The sequence below is a fragment of the Wasmannia auropunctata genome, unplaced genomic scaffold, assembly GCF_000956235.1.
Source record: "Wasmannia auropunctata unplaced genomic scaffold, wasmannia.A_1.0 LD335214.1, whole genome shotgun sequence".
Classification (NCBI taxonomy): domain Eukaryota; kingdom Metazoa; phylum Arthropoda; class Insecta; order Hymenoptera; family Formicidae; genus Wasmannia; species Wasmannia auropunctata.
Window position 1 is genome coordinate 802567 of NW_012027676.1, and position 18495 is coordinate 821061.

Here is an 18495-nt window from a genome sequence, read left to right on the forward strand (position 1 = left end):
GTTACAACGAAAAACTTTCTCTCAAGCTTTCCAAGGCTACACGGCACAGGAGGTTTAATAATTTTAGAGAAGAGAAAAAGCGAGACGCGTTTTTTTTTTTAAGAAGAAATATATATTCTTCTTAGCAAAATAAATATCGCAAGATCGATGTTGCGGCATTAAAAAAAATAACCATGTGGATTTTCTTTTAATTGACTATTATTCCTTTAATGAACGTAAGTCTCTTTTGGGCTTGCCTTTAATTAAACGATGATATCGCGACGCCCCGTACATCTCCTACGACGAATGAAGATAGGACCGATCATCAATACGTCGTAATGCCCTTTTCACCGCAGCCGCCTGTTATGGAATTCCTAATGACGATGGGGCAACGTTAGAAGCGGCTGTAATAACAGCCGCCGGCTGCTGGAGCTCGATAGATAACGCGGAAAAATATTCAGCGATAAAACACGCGTCACTCACGTAGCGGGCTGATAAAAGAAAAATAACAAGTCCCTTTTATATTCCGTTCCCTCCCGCGACTGCGTAATATTGTACGTCCAGTTAATAGAGTGGGTTTTTATTCGATAAATATTAGAGAATTGTTGGCCGAAGATGACGGAAAGAAAAACCTTATTAATTCTAAACAAGAAAAAAAGAATGCATATCATCGGAATCGATTACGAGCCATCGCTGTGATCAGCGAGAGGCTGCCGACTGCTTCGGTAACATTTACATAATCGTATTTCGCCGGATCCTTTCGCAAGGTCATTTAATTATCCCGCCGATGACTCGCCTCCGGGCGAGTTATATGCGCCGGGTGAGCGTAAGAAGTGGAACGGAAAAAAAAAATCGATTCCAGACGCGGTTGCAATTTACGAGGTACATTTGTATACTCGCATAGAAAATCGAGGATCGATCTTTGGTACGCCGACGAAATATGGAACGACGTGGCGATGGTATCATCCGAGTTCCCGTAGCACGCATAAAATTACGTCAGCAGTTTAAGATGCTAATATTGTACATCTCGAAAGGATAATTTTTGAACCGAGTCGCTCGTACATAAATTTTCAACGCGACTGGTCATTAAAATGTATTCTTGGATTTGTGAAAAAATCCAATTTGTGACTTGATCGACATGAGGCCAATCGGAATAAGGCCAATACGAAGAAATAGGTCTTCGAATTCAAAGCCCACTCTAATAACTCAGAATAAGAAAAGTACTTTGATTGCATCGTCCATACAATTATAACGATTATTACAATCTATATAAAAAAAAGTCGCTCTCCAACTGCAATCAGCGTCTGCCGCGAAAATCCAGCTTCGTTCACCGTTCGTCATCGCTCTCTTGCGAAATTTTGAATATTGCATGACAAGGAGAAGAGGCGCTCGCTTTTTAGAATACCAAACGAACGGGGGCGTGCGGTATTATCTCTCTTTCTCTCGTGTGCCAGAGAGCGGATAAGCCGGTTTCCCTAGATGCGGGATCGATCTGCATGCAGATGCATCCCCCTCGCGCACGACACAAAGGTGGCAGACCAAAGAGTGGTCACCAGTTAACATTCGTGCCACTCTGAATATTTCATACGCGGCCGTGACAGTGCGTAGATTGCACGCACGCGAGGTGCAAACGCAACAAAGGCGAGGCAATGGCATTTTTCACGCGGAGACGCGGATGAGCGTCTTTGTGTGTGCGCGTGCATCTCCGCATAAATGCAACCGATAAAGACCTTTTGTCTCGCGCGCGCGCAACCGGGGCTTTGACCAGCGCTTCGACGTACGTCGGATGTGTTGGCAGATTGAAAACTTTTGCAATATCGACTGCCATCAGCTGCTCGTCGCTTCCTTCTTCTTGAGGATAAAGCGCGCCGTTCCGCGCGCCATATTCTTCTCCAGACGAATTTAAATGATCGTTAATTCGCTTGCTGTAAAATGACGCTGATGAGATCCTATTATATTTAATTTACAATTTAATATGATTGATTCTAACAATCTTTATTTTTAAGATTGCGAAATTTATAAAGAAAATATCTTGCTTGTTCCATTTATCTAATTATATATAAGATATGTCAATAAATCTCTGCGTATAAAAGAAATCATTGTTTTAAATATTTTTAATTTAAGAATCTTTTTATTTAAAAGAAATATTTTTATTTTAAGAATCTTTAATATTAATCCCCCAGCATACGAGCTAAAGTAAAAGAATATAATATAAAAATAGTGATAATAGTATTAGTTTTTCAGTTTAGCGTGAAAGGTTAAAGGTGGCGATAAACGCTCTTTCTGACTTTGAAGATTGACTTCCTGAGATATCGATCGACATAACAAAGAAACCTTAGCTGACAAGCCGAGTGAAAAGCGGTACCCCTCCGACGAGAGCTGTGAATCTATTTGACTTACTTATAGTCTGTCAAAGGTGTTCCGTCCCTTTACAGCTGGAAAAGAGAGAGACGATTTAAAAAAACGATGTGTTCTATCATGCTTCATAACTTAATTTCCAGCTTTTTTCAATGTCGAAAACAGACAGTTTTTTAAGAGTACGCTTTACAAATCGAAATAGTCTTTCTCTTTTTTTTTTTGCATTCAAAACATGATTAATGCCAAATTTACACAGAAATTGAAATCTTTTGTTGAGAAAAATTAACCAAAATAAAAATGTTGATGATTTATCGAAACGCTGGAACAATAATTGATAACAAAGGAGACTATAGCATCGAAAGCACAGTATGTAATCTTTGAAAAGAAGTCGAAAACTATTAAAACAAAATTTTTATTTCAAACCAACGATACGAAAATACTCCATGCGTTTTTATGTGATAGACCGTATTTTTTCGACGGGATATCATGACGAGACGCAGAGGATGCTTCGTCCATATCAATGATACGGTTTCTATGAGGTAGTTATCTATAGAAAGGAATGTCACATGCTCGAAGCTGATCACGTACTCATCTTCCCGTATTGCCTTTCTCCTCGAAAACCATCCCTTTGTCCTTTCACTCCGGTACTCTCCAGTTTCAATTAAGGGTGACGAATTCGCAAAATTGATCGTTTGAAAGAGTATATATATGTAATAATTTTATTTGTATATACTCGTAATATATATATTTAAAAAATATTTTGGGCCTTAATATCTAGCCTCGGTCATCTTTGGCGCTAAGGAAATTTGTTTAAAGGTGGCTAAAATAAATACTCTAAATATATATTCATTCCTTTATTACAAACGGTCGCACATGCGAGCAACAATTATAATTAATCCTATTTTGTAAGTGAAAACGGTAATAGTTAACAATATTATTGTGGTGCTTGTTTCGAAGTTTATTTCTCACGATTGTGCTGCGACATTTTATTCAATTAAATGCTCGTATAATTGAGCGCGAAATAATTTGAGTCAGAACACCTGAGAACAAGCACCAGAACGAATATCGCTCTACAATTTTTAATATATTAGTATATTACACAAAAAATATCGCATTAACATTAATTTTGTCAGTCATTAGATCATGTATTGCAACATCAGTGTGCATATAATTAAGCTGAGTCCAGCTTGTACAATGTATTTTTGGAACAATAAGGCACCGGGATTTCGAGAGAAAGCGATCTCTCTCGATGGTTTGTTAAAATTAGATACCTGCGTAAATTCAACTCGACTATTTATTACATGTACATGTATGTTAAAAAATATAACTGTACAAAATATAGTGTGCATTGTAGAAAGCACAGGCAATTTTCTCTCTTTACAATATTGCATGGAAGAAAAATCGAGATTTTCCTGTCATATAAAAATCCGTATCTACAAAACTTGAACGAAAACCTGAATTTAGTTGAATTTTCTGAAGGCACGAATCAATGTAAAACTCTTACAAATTATGAAAAGCATTCTATTTACGTGACGAATATCGACACAAAAACATTCAATTGATATTTTTGATACTGGGAAGATTTGCATTTTCTGCAAATAAAAATTTTGCCCTTTGAAAAACCTAAGATTTCCACAGTAAATATTTCACACTATTCCATGTGAATGATATATGACTACATATATTTATTCTATATAATAAATATCTTTTCTTGTACTAGAATAAGTTTATAAGGCACTATAAATAATTGCGTTCCCATTCGTGAAAATATTGGGAAGATTTGTTAGATGAAACGCTATGTAAACTATCTATTATATCTGTAATAATAAACAGTTATTGCAAAAAATTATTACTTTCTGAAAATACAGTTTGGAATCAAGATTTTCTAATGGCAATAGATTTGCTTATTCAATAACGAATATATCTATTTATAATTTGTTAAATCTGTATATAAATTATATCAGTTTTATTATCAACCATTGGAAGCATCTGTTATTATTGCATTCTGTTATAATGGAAAACACCATTAAATTTTAGAATAAAATATAATATCAAATATTATTCATATTCCTAAACTCTATCAAATTTTTTGTTGCTGTTTTTATTTTCTCAGATTTAGCTATTCAATATAAAGGCGATTTTTTTAGATTTGACCTGATTTTCACAAATTTAAATTTTGCCGAATTTAAAAATCGAAGCTACGAAATTTCCTATAATAAGAAAATGTAATGAAATACATTCCGTTTACAAATACTGGTTTCTCACATTCTGCTATCAGCTTTGGCAAAGTAATTAAAATCTGTGATAAAAACACTAGGACATAATACGTTTTGTTAACATAAATCATTATACACGGATTCGTTATATAATTGCTCTGTAAAGAGTAGTAGCAATCTATATTAGGAACTACGAAATAAACGAATAATATCATTATAACATTGTTGATTGTGTCACGGAGAAAACTCTCTTTTTAGAATGGAAATTTGATTTATATCTAGCATAATACAGCATGTGCGGCTGAGATTTTAGATCATTATTATTTTTATCTTATGGCAGCTTAATCAAAACAGATATTTTTACTCTGTTTTGAACTCCAGTTATTAGTGACACTTTATCACTAAAAATGATGAGAAAATATATGTAATTGTATTAGTTTTTGCAATTTAATTTCCGTTATTCTCCCGATGTCTCAATATGGCTTGCCATATCCCGAGTTCAATTCCTCCCCTAGAATTATATACAGAATATATAGAAGAAATTTATAGAAAGAATTTCTGTCTCTCTCTCTCTCTCTCTCTCCACATGCTATTATTATTAAATAATAAAGTACTATTTTTTTACCTTAAGTTTAGTCTGCGAAGATCGTCCCGTGTAACATGACGCAAAATATCTTCCAGTGTATATTCCTCATATAGAAACTAAAAATATTGAAAATCATATGTAAAACAAACTAAAATACACACAAAGTAACATCTTAATTTTATTCTTATTGCTTATTTCAGATATCTATGAAGTGTGCTTACCCTATCGATTGATGTCTCATCTATTTGAAGATTCTGTAACCAATCAATAAGAGCCGTATCTGGATGTGAAGTAGTACTGTGCGTATCGGTAATCGGTGAGGACCCTGATTGTTGAGATATATTTCCGAAAATGCAAGAGTTGTAACTGTGGATATTTAAAATATTCCTCCATATAATATTAATCAGATTTTTCATGCATTATAGCATGTGAAAAGCAGCAATAAATAAAAAATGACAATGTTTCGTACCCTGATTCTTGTCTTACTGATCTTCTGTTAATATTTTCACACAGATGGGTCAGCGTATTAACTTGGGCTCTCTGCTCTTCGAGAGCTTGTTGCAACAATGTTTGATACGATTTCTGGCTTTCTATCAATTCCTGCAGTAGCCTCATATTTTCCATTTTTAGTGCTCCCATTTGATCTCTATATTCTTTCCAATACTTATTATCAATGGAATCAGCGGTTTTTTGGGATTTCACAGAGTTTACTGTCGATACCCCAGACGTTGATCCTTCCTCGGGGCCTTGACCACCAGGTTGTCGTTCTTGTCCAAGTAGGTTGGCGCCCAATTCTAGATACACAATTTGTAACACGAATTTGAAACACACCCCATGTAATGCCGACTGTAATACTTTTTGATCACATCTGTATATATCTAATCTCTTGATTTTCAATAAAATCTGTCTAAACCAGATGTGTGCAAACTCAAGTAGAATGCAGTAATCCTCTTACTGAACGCGACACGCTCATAAGAGATCCCATATTATTAGTGATGACTTTCCCCTCGAGATATTTTTAGAGTTGACATGATAACATACTCTCAATCTCTTCACGTGTATTACATTTAAGATACATGCGTGCGTTACACATCTGGTTCATGTACCAAATAAAAAAAAAGTGAGAATCTGGCCAGTTAAGGTTATACTCTTTTTTTTTCACTCACGAGACTGAATGTTCTCATTGAATATGTCCCTCGAATATGCGACAATTTATTATACCGCTCCTATTTTCGCTTCAATGAAAAAATAATACTTACCGGGAGATAAGACGGTGATAGCAGCCTGAACAGCATTTCTCACTAAATTGTCTAAAGCAAACATCCAGTGTGGCTTTATACTGTGCATTCTGAGGACCTCGTTTACTGCCGTTTGAAATAAATAAATTGCCAAATGTAGATGATTAATAGCGGTCGAATCGAAATCCAATTCCTCTTTCAACGTTCGAATGGCGGTTACTATTACTTCCTGATTTTGCTCCGCGATGTAATCCCTCAAGCCGCGCATGAGCAACACCAAGTGACTCTAACATTGTAATAAATAGTCAGTGTGATACGTGTCGTGTACAGTTACTTGCAACGCAATATAATACTTCAGCATGTATATACCATTTGCAACATCGTTTGCCCCTCCGCCTGATGTATACCTCTCATCCAAACCTCGCAAATCTTTGCCTCATCTTGGTTGAGAACCCTCGTTAATGTCATACGTCGTTGGCTATCTTTCTTTAACAGATAAAAGCCCTCTTGCTCCTCTCCAGATTTTTGTCCTGGTTGCCCTGTTTTATCCCAATTTCTCATAAATATAAATGAATATCATATCATAATAAATGAACAGATGTACAAATCGCGATTTTTAATTTATCCATCTGCCTACGATCGCAATATTATTTATATTGTGATTTGAGTAAATTCCTTCTGATATCGTCTTCGAAGTAATTTTTCCTAAATAAACTCTGGTCTTATGAATTATGAAGAAGCGATGCATATATTTATTATTTACCCCCTAATTCAACTTCTGGCGATAACAGTCCACCAGACGAACTTCTTCTAGTTATTGAGGCGCCAGCTGTATCAGTTTCACTAGTTTCTATCGATGGAGTATTCCCGATTGTACTAGAAAGATGTAAATAAACAATAACATATTAATTTTATGTTTTTTTTTATATCATGTAATACTTTTGAATTATCAAAATGATAAAATTTTAATATTTATTATTATTTATTGATATTGCTAATACCAGCTAATTATTAATATTAGCTATTACTAATAATACCATCGCTTGTACGAAACATAAAAATCTGGAATAAATAAGACGTATAAAAAACTACTAGGCTATACATATATTGAGATGCTACGCAGCATATACATTTAATAGCAAAAGATGCGGATGACAGCATAATTACGGATATTTTTTTATACAAAACACAAGCAGTTTAAAGACAGTAATTAAGCATTTTGCACATTTAATATTGATGATATATGATTACGTAAAAAATTTCTATACAATTGATGTTTACGTAATCGTAATAGAATGTAACCAACAAAACAAATGTTCCTTTAATTGCACTTTGCTTGCGTATAAACAATTTACGAAGGTAGAACCATACCTGTTAAAAGAGAGGGTTGAAGTAGGCATGCTGATGGGGGACAATAGGTGGGCCGGACTGCGTTCCCTCAATGGACTTGACTTCGTTAACCCTCCACTAAATTTAACATTTTATAATTACAATTCGCAACGTGCACTCACATAAAAGAATACTATCTCTTGTGCCGTACTCTTTGTAGAATGTTGCAATTTGGATATAGCATTTTTAATACATTAATTAAAAGATATATGATATGGTTATTTAAAATTTGATAATAATTAAGTAAAAATATATGTGTAAATCACGCTATAATACATAACGTAGCAATACACAATTTAAATTTGTTATTTCTTGATAATATTGTCATATGAAAGCAAATTGCATTTCCTTTTCTCTCGATGCTGATCTAACAATTACTAAGCAACATAAAAAATGAATTTGACATCAAAACTACTTGATACAAATGAACTAAATCAAATGAAAGTACAATATAAAAAACAAAGGCGAGAACGCCACAGACTTACAAAAATGCTCACACAAAACACATTATAACAAAGGTTTCATGATAAAAAAAATTTTAGAATACCTATCATCCGATTGAGACATTATAGGTGTGGCAGAGACAATATGATTATTATTTGTTTTATCGCATTTCCCCAAACGTTCCAATCTGTCTGCAGGAACCGATATACTTCTACTGAAATCTGGCGGTGCGACTAATCTGCTGCTCTTCTTTTTCCTATAATAAATAAACATTTTATTTATGAGTGTAAGAATTTATAAAATTCTGTAGTATATATACAACTTTAAATAAGTTTATATACTCATTAAGAAATGGGTCCTCCAGCAGCTCTGCCGCGGTTGCTCTTATATCAGGGTTCGGCTCAAAACAACGTAGTATAAAACCTTTTGCTCTCTCGGATAACTCTGACGGTATCTCAGGATGTATCTTGTAATATCCCACCTAAGAAAAGAAGCATATACACATCCGACTTTAGATAAGTTTAGCAATTCAGTGTTTAAAATGTTGTATCGTTAACATTTTAGATTTACTTTGAAAACAGCTGCTTGTGGAGAACCCAGTTCAATGAATGGAGGCTTTCCGGTGGCCATCTCAACTATCGTGCAACCTAAAGACCAAATATCCGCCTAGAAAAAGATTGAATAATTATTATTGTGATGACACAAGGAAACATGTCTTTATCCTATGAATATCCTCAATACAAAGCATTTAACCAAACATAAACTCACAGGCGCACCATAACCACGTTGACCCTTGTCAATAACTTCTGGCGCCATGTACTGTAACGTTCCAGTAAATGTTTCTGTACTCGGGCACAAGCCGGCCAAACGTTTAGACATACCGAAATCAGAAATCTTTACGACTCCACTGTATGTATTTACCAATACGTTATCACCTAAATCATATGTTTAACTTTAGTTTCGTGTGAAAATAATTATAAAGACAAGAATACTATTTACTTTAACAAACAAGCGTAAAATTCATGCTGTCTCTATGAATTACCTTTTATATCTCTATGAACTATTTTTTGGTCATGAAGATATTTAAGGCCCTCCAACATCTGTTTAGTATAATATGAGATGGTCGACTCGTTCTCTTTCAAAGGACCCCATTTCGATCTCAGCAACGCTGATAAACTTCCTGAAAATTTATGAGAAATTATGAATATATTTGTAAATGCTATTTTTAAATGTTGTGCTTTACGCTTTCCTTACCTCCAGGAACTTGCTCCATAAAGATTTTGAAATATCCATCCTCGCTCACTGAGCCCAAATATTGGACGATATTTCTGTGCCTCAACTGATTGTGTAATTTGATCTCTTCATGAAGAGGCTGTACGTCACCCAAATTCCGTTCACGAATTTCTTTCACCGCAATCCTGACTTGCGTGTTTAAATCGCGCGCTGCATACACCACGCCGTATGTACCTTTACCGAGAATTATGCGCTTATTTTGATCGTCCAATTCATACTCGAACTATAAAAAAAATACACAAATATCATTAAAAAATTAAAAATTATATACACGTGTCATTGATAAAAACGATATTAAAAATTGATAAAGACCTTCATGCGATCATCGGTCATGTAAGCATCCAAATCCGTAACCATGCCCTCTTGATCTCTAGTCATTTCTAAGATCAAGTCGTAAAATCTTTGCCTACATTGCACTGACGGTAGGTACATTTGAAAGTCATCCGAGTTTTGATGAACGTACAGAAAAAGACATCTCTCGTCCCTCTTATACAGGCTTACGCTGCGTATCATGTTTGCAGTGAACAACCAATCGTGTACTTGCTTGCAATTGTTCCTCATATTATCCAGACACAAATTCCATATTTGTATGGACTTCTCCTCCGCGCCGAGATTCACGTTTACATAACTCGGCATCAAAATCTTGGTCGGTTCCAGCACTAAAATCTAACAAAGATATTGCGATGCGTTAAGCGTTTTTATTGGTAAGATTACATTAAAGTGGGAAGTTGATTCTTAAGAGTGAATCCATAAATCTGCACTAAGAGCAGTTTTATATTATTCTTACTTTGACCCAAAATGTACAGAAGTAAGCTGGATTGGTAACACATAACTATAAGCCATAATTCTCCCGAAACTTGGAAACTGGATCCTCAGTAGAACGATTCCATTTATCAACTTACTGGAAACCGTATACTATCGCCAACCTCCGGCTTTGTAGCTTCAACAAAGTAGTCCATCCAGAAACTAAATATTTGTTCCTCCGGTGCAACTTCAGCTTCCTCATTTTTTTTACGGAACCTATCTATCAGTGATATGTTGCCAATTGTCGATTTCAGATACCTAAAAATTAGATTAATTATTTGAAATAAGTTCTAAATAATACATATACTTTCATCTACATTCTAAACATACTGTCGCTTACTGAATAAACGTCTAAATTTTATTTACACCTACCAATTCGGTGGCTTCAATTTAAACATACACTCAGCTGCTTGTATGGCTTTCGAATAATCTTCCGCTAATACGCTAATTTCAAAAAATGTTGCTACGTCCCAATAATCCTTCAAGCTCGGTAAACTGCCCTTCTTGCCGATTAAGTTATTCAACACCATTCCTATGTGCTGTAATTCCTCACTTTTAGAGAACTCATTTCCAGCTATGACCAATAAAGTAGCAAGATTTATACCGGCGTATTCGTTAGGCTGAACCTATACATATAACAATAACAATATATACGTGCACCGACAGAGCTGCTTCCGACAATGGAGAAACGATTTATACTGTACCTCAAAACCTTTTCTGTACCAGTGGATCGCATTCTTTAAACTCTCCTGATCTGTATGTCTGCTTTCGACAAATATGTCTTTATATATTCTCCCGCATAAACACAACATATCAGGAACATGATTTTCCTTTTTTTCAAGCGCTTTCTCGATAACCTTTAACGCTCTTTCCCGATCGCCCTCTTTGTTTCGCCGATTTAAAGCAAACGCGTATAAATATCTTATAGCTGGAGTATTTATATAATTCTTGTGAGTCGGTATAGTTCTCAAATCGTCAACCAGTTGCACCATTGCATCGTAATCCTAATCATTTTAAAGCAAAAAAATAGTAAATGTATATATGTTTCTAACAGTACAATTTCCATTGGAAAGTAATATTAATTCGTCATTATTTTACCTGTATTTCCCGGAATGAAATGAGGACGTTTAATACAACTTCTCCCGACAGTACGTTTGGATCATCTAAACGCTTGCGCATGTTATTCAGAGCTCTGGACAGTTCTTCTCCAGAGTATGTCTCACGCGCTTTGCGCAGATCTGCCAGAAATTTCTCCTTCATATGTGCTCTGAAAATTTTAATAAAATTATATTAAAATATTAAAAATGTCTATTTCTTTTACTTCTCGATAGGATAACGACTAAAAATTAAAATTTTTACTTGTATTAAAGGAGTTTTATATTTGCTTACTTGGATTGTATTTCCACATCCTGAAACAATTTCTTGAGTTTCAAAGTGAGGTGCTGTTTTGGATCTATTGTTTCTTCACCCGTGATTCTGCTGGTTGCTGGATTAGTAGCTACACATGATCCGCACGATTCCACAACGCGATACGAAACAAATGTGTAGCTGCCACAGGACAACTGCATAAAAAAAATTCTATAGAAACTAGTTTCATAAAAATACTGTATACGGCTGTGATTAAAAAAAAAATTATAAACGCTCACTAAGAAAAATAATAAGTGAAATCACGCAAAAAAATCATTTACATTTCACAAAATTCTTTAAGTATTAACAATCTGCGGACTTAATGACAGAATTTAACTTTCAATTTTTCATTATTCACAATCCATTAATTTATCCATTATTTATCCTATATTTTTATATTATTTTTAACACACGCACTTCAACATCAACTTCTTTCTCGAGCTCGTACAATCGTATGTGATCATGCACAGTTGCGCGCAATCGACTAGTATCAACTACTATATTGAGTAACTGCTATATTGAGAGCATGAGCTCACGTTTTTCTACTCCATATTAAGCGGAATTACATATTTGGTGCTTGCCTAACAGGCAGAGAGACGTCGTTTTATCTGATGGTACCGATTATGTTTAACCCGCGGCAGTCTGACGTCGAACACCGTTCCGCGCGCAACACGTTCTAATCATCGACCACAGCAGAAATACAGGTCTTCTCGAAACGACCTCGACAAAAGTCTCGCGGGGAAATTACATCAGCAAGCATAAAGTAATTACATTAATAGCTAGTGATAGATTAAATTAAGAATTCAGACAGCTATTAAAGTACCTAAATCAACAAGATTAAATTACTCGTGAGAAATGCGTAATAGCAACTGAAATTGTAAAAGCTAATACTTTTTAACTACTTCCATTTAATCGTTTTGTATTGTATAAATTAAATAAGGTACATGTTTTCGGAGACAGATATTGAAATGAAATCTTTTACGTATTACAAATAGTTCCTTCATGCGAGACAGAAAATTACTGGATGGATATCTTCTCGATATCAAGGGTACTGGAATACTGAAACTGTTTGATATGCTATGAAGTGCATACAGTGTATGTGTGTGTCTCTTGCGCCCCGAGCGATCTATTTATGAGAGCATTAATTGAGATCATTGCTATAAAGTGCATCCTAAGTCTAACAAACGGCCAAGGTCACTTGTGCCTTACTAGTACTGCTACATATTACGTTTAGCGTTTCGCAATGAATCTACGAGACTTTTATTCGCATTTACATTCTAAAAGCGATGAAGAATATGAATGTACGTGGTGTACGTTGTACATACATACCTTAAGTCTAATTGTAGCTTCCGTGTCTATGTCATTGTACAGCAAAATATTTTCCTTCATTCCGAAACTCTCCCTGATACCGAGATGATAAAACAGCGCAGATTGTTGCAACTGTATACTTAGATCCACAATCGCCACATCAGCGTTATAGAATGTGTCCAGTACGTTAGTTTCGCCAAAATCGAGTTTCTCAAACTGCAAAACAAAAAAAAAATGAAAAATTGAAAGGAGACCGAAGCATTCTTCACTCTCTTTTGTGACTCTCTTTTTGTGACTTTTGTATCTTTAGTTATTTTTAGCTTTAAGTAGAATATATATAGAAAATATCAAGATTATCTAGCACTTGACTTTTGATAAACAAAAAACTTGTTTTGAAGCCGATAAGACTGATGTGTTGCAACAGTTTGTTTCTTACTTTTATCGCTTTTATCTTTACTCAGAGCTTTATTGAAAAAAAATGTACATGTTTTGCCATCCTGCTGTTATTTAAACAGCTGATTCGTGGGAAAGCTATTGTATGTACCTGTATATGATGTATGTTGGCATTGACCAAATTGCAGGCCTGTCTAACTTCGTCTAGCGCTTTCTTTCGTTGAGCGAGATGTTCCGATTGTTGCAAATCCAAGACGCAGGCCACGTCCATTCTGGGCCTCCCTGGCACCGTCGTGTGTCCCGATATGTCACTCTGCGTTCCCACGCTATCCGTACTGGAGATGCCTTCCATATTGCCCGATTGCGAGGCAGCTGCGCAAGATCATTCTTTATATACCGAAAGTATTTACACAAGTGCTATCTACCTACTATCCGGAGAAACGATATTACACGTAGGTACGACAACAGCGTGTATGATTGTATAGAAAAAAACATATGACTTACCAGCTGTGTCGATCATGTCGCCGCAAACAGAAGGCATGTTGTTTCGTACTCCACTCGCCTGACTACGCGCGACCGGGGCACTACCCTCGTACTCCTTCTCTCGTAGAACAACCCCGCTGAGAAACCGAATGTCAAACGCTACGTCCCAACTGACATGCCACCGAGAGCACTAGCAGTGTCGCGTTTCGCACCTCCACGGGAAAACAATTAACAATGCGTAAATGTCATTACCTCGCGGGACACCAGTCTCTCGTGCAGCCGCCGATCAGGCTCAGCTCGGGATCGAACGTGCGACGAACGTCACCGTTGTCGCCCCTCGAGGAAGTCATTGCTCTCCGTCCCGCGACGGGGCCACCGCGCGAAGGTGAAGCTGCGAAGCGAGGAACACGCAAACAGCATCCGACCGCGCGTCCACTGGCAGCGATAAATATATATATGGCACTCGGTCTAGCTGGCGCTTCGCGGAACTCGACCGCGGAACCCGGGCGATTAATCGGCGCGACGTAGCGAACGCACGCAGCAAGGGATATCTCTCGTCGTCGCGCGCATCGTTCGTTTCAGGAATCGCGACGTTCACTCCTTCCGGAGCACGCAGTCACAAAACCCGGGTCCGAACTCCGAGGTCGAGGAGGTGCGCGTGGCGAGGAGACCGAGGGGCGAGGGAGGAGTAGCCGAGCTCCGTCCGCTCTCTCCGCGAAGAAGCGTTTCGTGTCGCTTCACAGATGGCGGCGAGATCAGAGCTCCGCCGGTATAAAAATAGACGTTCTCAAGATACCGCGAATCGTTCCGGCCGTACGAAACTCGGCCGTTATACAGAAGCGCGCCCGAGCAGTAAATCATTCGGATACGCGGATACTTATTGAGAAGCGACGGGACGTGGGGAGAGGGAAGGAGAGGCGGATGCCGTTGCTTCACCTTGGCAAGAATATCAATATAAATCATGTTTTATATATACCATGGTATAAATGGTATAACGTATGTTTATTTGTAGCATTTGTAGTTTAGTTAATTATACACTCCGACGAATGTATATAATTATCGCACGTGTAAAAGACCGCGCTGCACGTGCCAGATTCCCGTCGAGACCGCCGTCGATCGCCTTATTAACGCAATCATTCGGGTCAATCGAAGGTCCTTGGCATACGCGTTTGCAGACGTAATCGAGAGACGTTGAACATGCCGCGGCGCGGCATATTATTAATTATTATATGTATAAATCCATGCTGTCAGCCTCAATTACTTGGGTATACGTTTAATATGCGAACGATCTTTTTAAAGAGAGAGAAAGAGAGAATGTACACTTTTACAATCTCATTTCGGAAACACGCTACGCATCATTTCTATAGCTGCAGCCGAGTGTAGCCGGAAGAAAAAATCGGAAATTAGAGAACGATTATTATTTTTTATTTAATTGAAGATCGTAAAAGTTGTGATAGCGATTTGCAAATTAATATTATAAATTTGGCATTTAATGGATTAAATTTTGCATGGCCAAGAAGAATCCCGCAGCCGACCAAGCACACACAAATTGTTCTCCTTGATAAATGAGTCTTAAATCTTAGCTATAATAGGAATCCTAAATCGAAAAGTGCGTGCATAAAGTACGCAAAGCTGTTGTAGACATATTGATCGCTAAGATAGAGTAAAAAAAGCAAAAAGAAGGTAACAGTAACATATTTTTCTATACGATCTATGAGGCCACAATTATGCTGCGATTCCCAATCTGCAGAATTCAAAATTAATGTAATTTTTGATGATTTAATTTTCCGTAAATTTATTATATATTATACAAAAGATTTTTTTAGTGCTTTCAATATATTTATAAATATTTTAGAAAATCATTTTTTATTGAACAAATAAAATCGTCACGCATCTGCGACTGATCTTATGCAAAGGAAAAAGATATTTGTTATTCAACAAGTTAACAAGCTAATCAAAGATCATGTTTCGATATACATTGCTAGTACTGAAACTCTGTAGTTGATATTACATTACGAATTCAGTACTGCGGCAGAGGATATATAGGAACACGGCCAAAGCCGTCGATTCCGTCCTCATCCGGTTTCGTTATATACCCGATGACCTTACGTTACGCACGATAAAAGTCCTCTCTAGGGTGTCGCCAAGGCAACGAGTAACCATGGCGATTTGTCGATCGACTAGAGTCGACCGTTCACCGTTCATCGGGAGATCATGAACGCCGAGATAGTCGGCGCGCGACGGCTCGAAGGAAAAGGAGGATAACGCACGCGAGTTTGTAGGTCATTCGCATTCGGTCGAGTCGGGTGCTACAGCACGGAGCACCGTGGAAACGTACCAATGAACTCCACGCGAATAGGTTATCAGGAACATGAAAGAGTCGTACCGTCTATCTCGCTGGATGCGACGCGCGTAACCATTCGGACTGTCCCCCTTGCACGTATGTACGTGCACGCAATCGAATCACTTGTCTGTGTTAAAGTAGACAGCTATATACATATAATGTATAGCTTCGCTCGTCGCTTATAGCTCGGATCCGAAGCGTCTCTTATCGCTCACTCGATTGCGAAGCGAGCGTGTCGCGCGGATCCACGATATAGTGGTCCTCGAGAGTACACGAAAGAGGGGAAACGCGCGAAACGAAACGTCTCATTTAGAAATACCGCTCTCTCAATATTAAGAACTAATCTTCCTCACTTCAAATTACATGTCAAATAATTCGCTTAATCTCTTCGCGCGGGTCAAGAATCTCTCTCGGGATTTCTGACGGGGTCTACAGTGACCGTTCGTTTGGAACGAGTCGCACGGGTTCGGATCCGCCGTGGAGCCGCGGGGAAAGAGAGTGGCGGAGAGAATGGGTTGAGAGTCGAGAGATCCGCGACCCGCGGGCGCGTTCGTACGCGCCCGCGGCATGCGAGTGCGAGTGCGTGGAAGGATAGTGGGGCGCAGTGATGCGCGGAGCGGCCACTCCGCAGCGCTCCCCTTTCAAGAGGAGCGCATAAGACGGCGGGAGGCAGGTCGACGAGGCCCGCGCGGTGCGGACCGTGAGCGCGAGGCGCGGCGCGGTCTCGAGATCGGCTCCTCGGCGTGATGCCGCCCTGTGCCAGGGGGTCCCCAAGAACTGGCCTGCTCCATCATATCGATTATCGGTTTCCATCGGGGCCGGCGCGCGACGAGACATTGGCTGCGAGTCGCAAGGAGGAGTGGAGTGATATCAAAATCCGCACCCACGAGGGAAAAGGGAGATGACACGAGAAGATGACATTGTCGTCCTGTGATTCTGCAAGTGTCGCGGCACCCGGCTTGCGTTTATCTTCCTCCTTCAGACTTTTGAGACTTCCTCTAAAATCTAAATATTACGTTGTTGTAGTAATGTAGTATAATAAATTTGATTACGCGAATCACGTGTTTTTTTTTTCACGTGTTATACTGATATCCAGCCACGTGACTTTCTGACAGTATGAAGAAAAAGGAGGAATAAATAGGTGGATTACAAAAAAAAAATGCGAAGGTCGAGATAGTAACTCCGTCAATGTTTTTCGGAGCGAGGCTCGTGAGAAGACGCGATAATTATACGGAGTCAAAAAAATTAATTTAGTTTCAGCTCGCGCTAAAACGCGCCTTTACACACTCGCCTACGTTTGCACGCGTCGTATTCATAACGAGCTGTTTGCCAAATTCGCGTAAATATGTATGAATTTTATGAGAGATGATTGATCGGAAAACGCGGTGAGAGAGAAAAAGAGATAAGAAATAATCCGTACGCCTCGCCTACGAGTAATTTGTGGATCACGAACGATTGCGAAGATAGCATATCAGCAAGCTCAGCATAAATCGAAGGTTCTAATTAATTATCGAAATAATATTAGTTATCTGTAACGTTACAGCAATATTTCTCTCGCTTTTAGATTTGTAAAATATATACTGCATCGTACTTAAAATTCTTCGTTAAAGCTCACACATTTTGACATATTTTATATTATATGCGCAATTCTATTATTTTCCCTGACTGCGACAACGAACGTCCCTCATCATTTCGTTCACGGCGCGGGAAGTGGAGCGGAGGAGCCCGTCGGCCGTGTGTTAGGTGTACGCGCGACGACGGGAAGAGAGAGGGGGGAAAAAAAACGGAGCGGTGTGATTTCGGATCGGCGGGAACCGGCGTGTTCCGTCTTAGGATGCTCGCCTGATCCTCGGGGAGCCTCGCGGTGTAGAAACCGGTCAAGGAATGCGTGTAACGCGTGTACGTACACGTCACGCCCACTCGTCGTCCCCTCGTCACGTACGAGGCCTCGACGGCGTTCGCATATACGCGCTCCGCTTTGCTGCCTGCGCGCGTGTTGCGCGTGTTCCACTGTCGTCGCGCCGCCGCGCGTATATACACATCGGCGCGTATACGTACGTGCCGCCGTGATCTAGAGCGTGTGCGGGTCTGCGGGACCGACCGACGGCGAACGTGACGCGCGCGCGAACCCCGGAGACCCGGAGGAGAACGTGCACGTGCGCCTCCGCGTGCGCGCGCTCGTGTACCGACACGGAACACGCGGCTGAAGACGATTGTCGGGAGCCGAGCGAGCTGCCAGGAAACTAGCAAGAG

At 38.7% G+C, this 18495-nt stretch overlaps 1 protein-coding gene, 1 long non-coding RNA gene and 1 pseudogene across 4 annotated transcripts; 1 reads left to right on the forward strand and 2 right to left on the reverse strand.

The window, feature by feature from the left end:
• Positions 1-3176: 3176 nt before the first annotated feature.
• LOC105457502 (mitogen-activated protein kinase kinase kinase 15) lies at positions 3177-14562 on the reverse strand. 3 transcript variants are annotated; one of them, XM_011702200.1, is made up of 23 exons: positions 13920-14562; positions 13567-13787; positions 13044-13238; positions 11697-11869; positions 11406-11574; positions 11012-11311; positions 10680-10933; positions 10406-10565; positions 9816-10169; positions 9465-9726; positions 9253-9390; positions 8979-9145; positions 8781-8876; positions 8552-8691; positions 8314-8466; positions 7749-7844; positions 7141-7253; positions 6747-6916; positions 6399-6663; positions 5609-5933; positions 5361-5505; positions 5179-5255; positions 3177-5064 (listed from the first exon to the last, which is right to left on the reverse strand). In XM_011702200.1, the coding sequence occupies exons 1-23, from the start codon at positions 13954-13956 to the stop codon at positions 5001-5003; spliced, it is 4074 nt and encodes a 1357-aa protein (XP_011700502.1). In that variant the 5' UTR covers positions 13957-14562; the 3' UTR covers positions 3177-5000. The 3 variants fall into 3 exon arrangements, with proteins under 3 accessions (XP_011700502.1, XP_011700503.1, XP_011700504.1); XM_011702201.1 differs by lacking the exon at positions 7749-7844; XM_011702202.1 differs by lacking the exons at positions 13044-13238; positions 13567-13787; positions 13920-14562 and adding an exon at positions 12132-12172.
• Positions 12170-13059, forward strand: LOC105457501. The gene is made up of 2 exons (XR_975406.1): positions 12170-12477; positions 12710-13059. It is a non-coding gene; the product is annotated as an uncharacterized LOC105457501 (long non-coding RNA).
• A 392-nt stretch (positions 14563-14954) lies between the features above and the next one.
• On the reverse strand, positions 14955-16185 carry LOC105457523 (annotated as a pseudogene).
• Positions 16186-18495: the final 2310 nt, after the last annotated feature.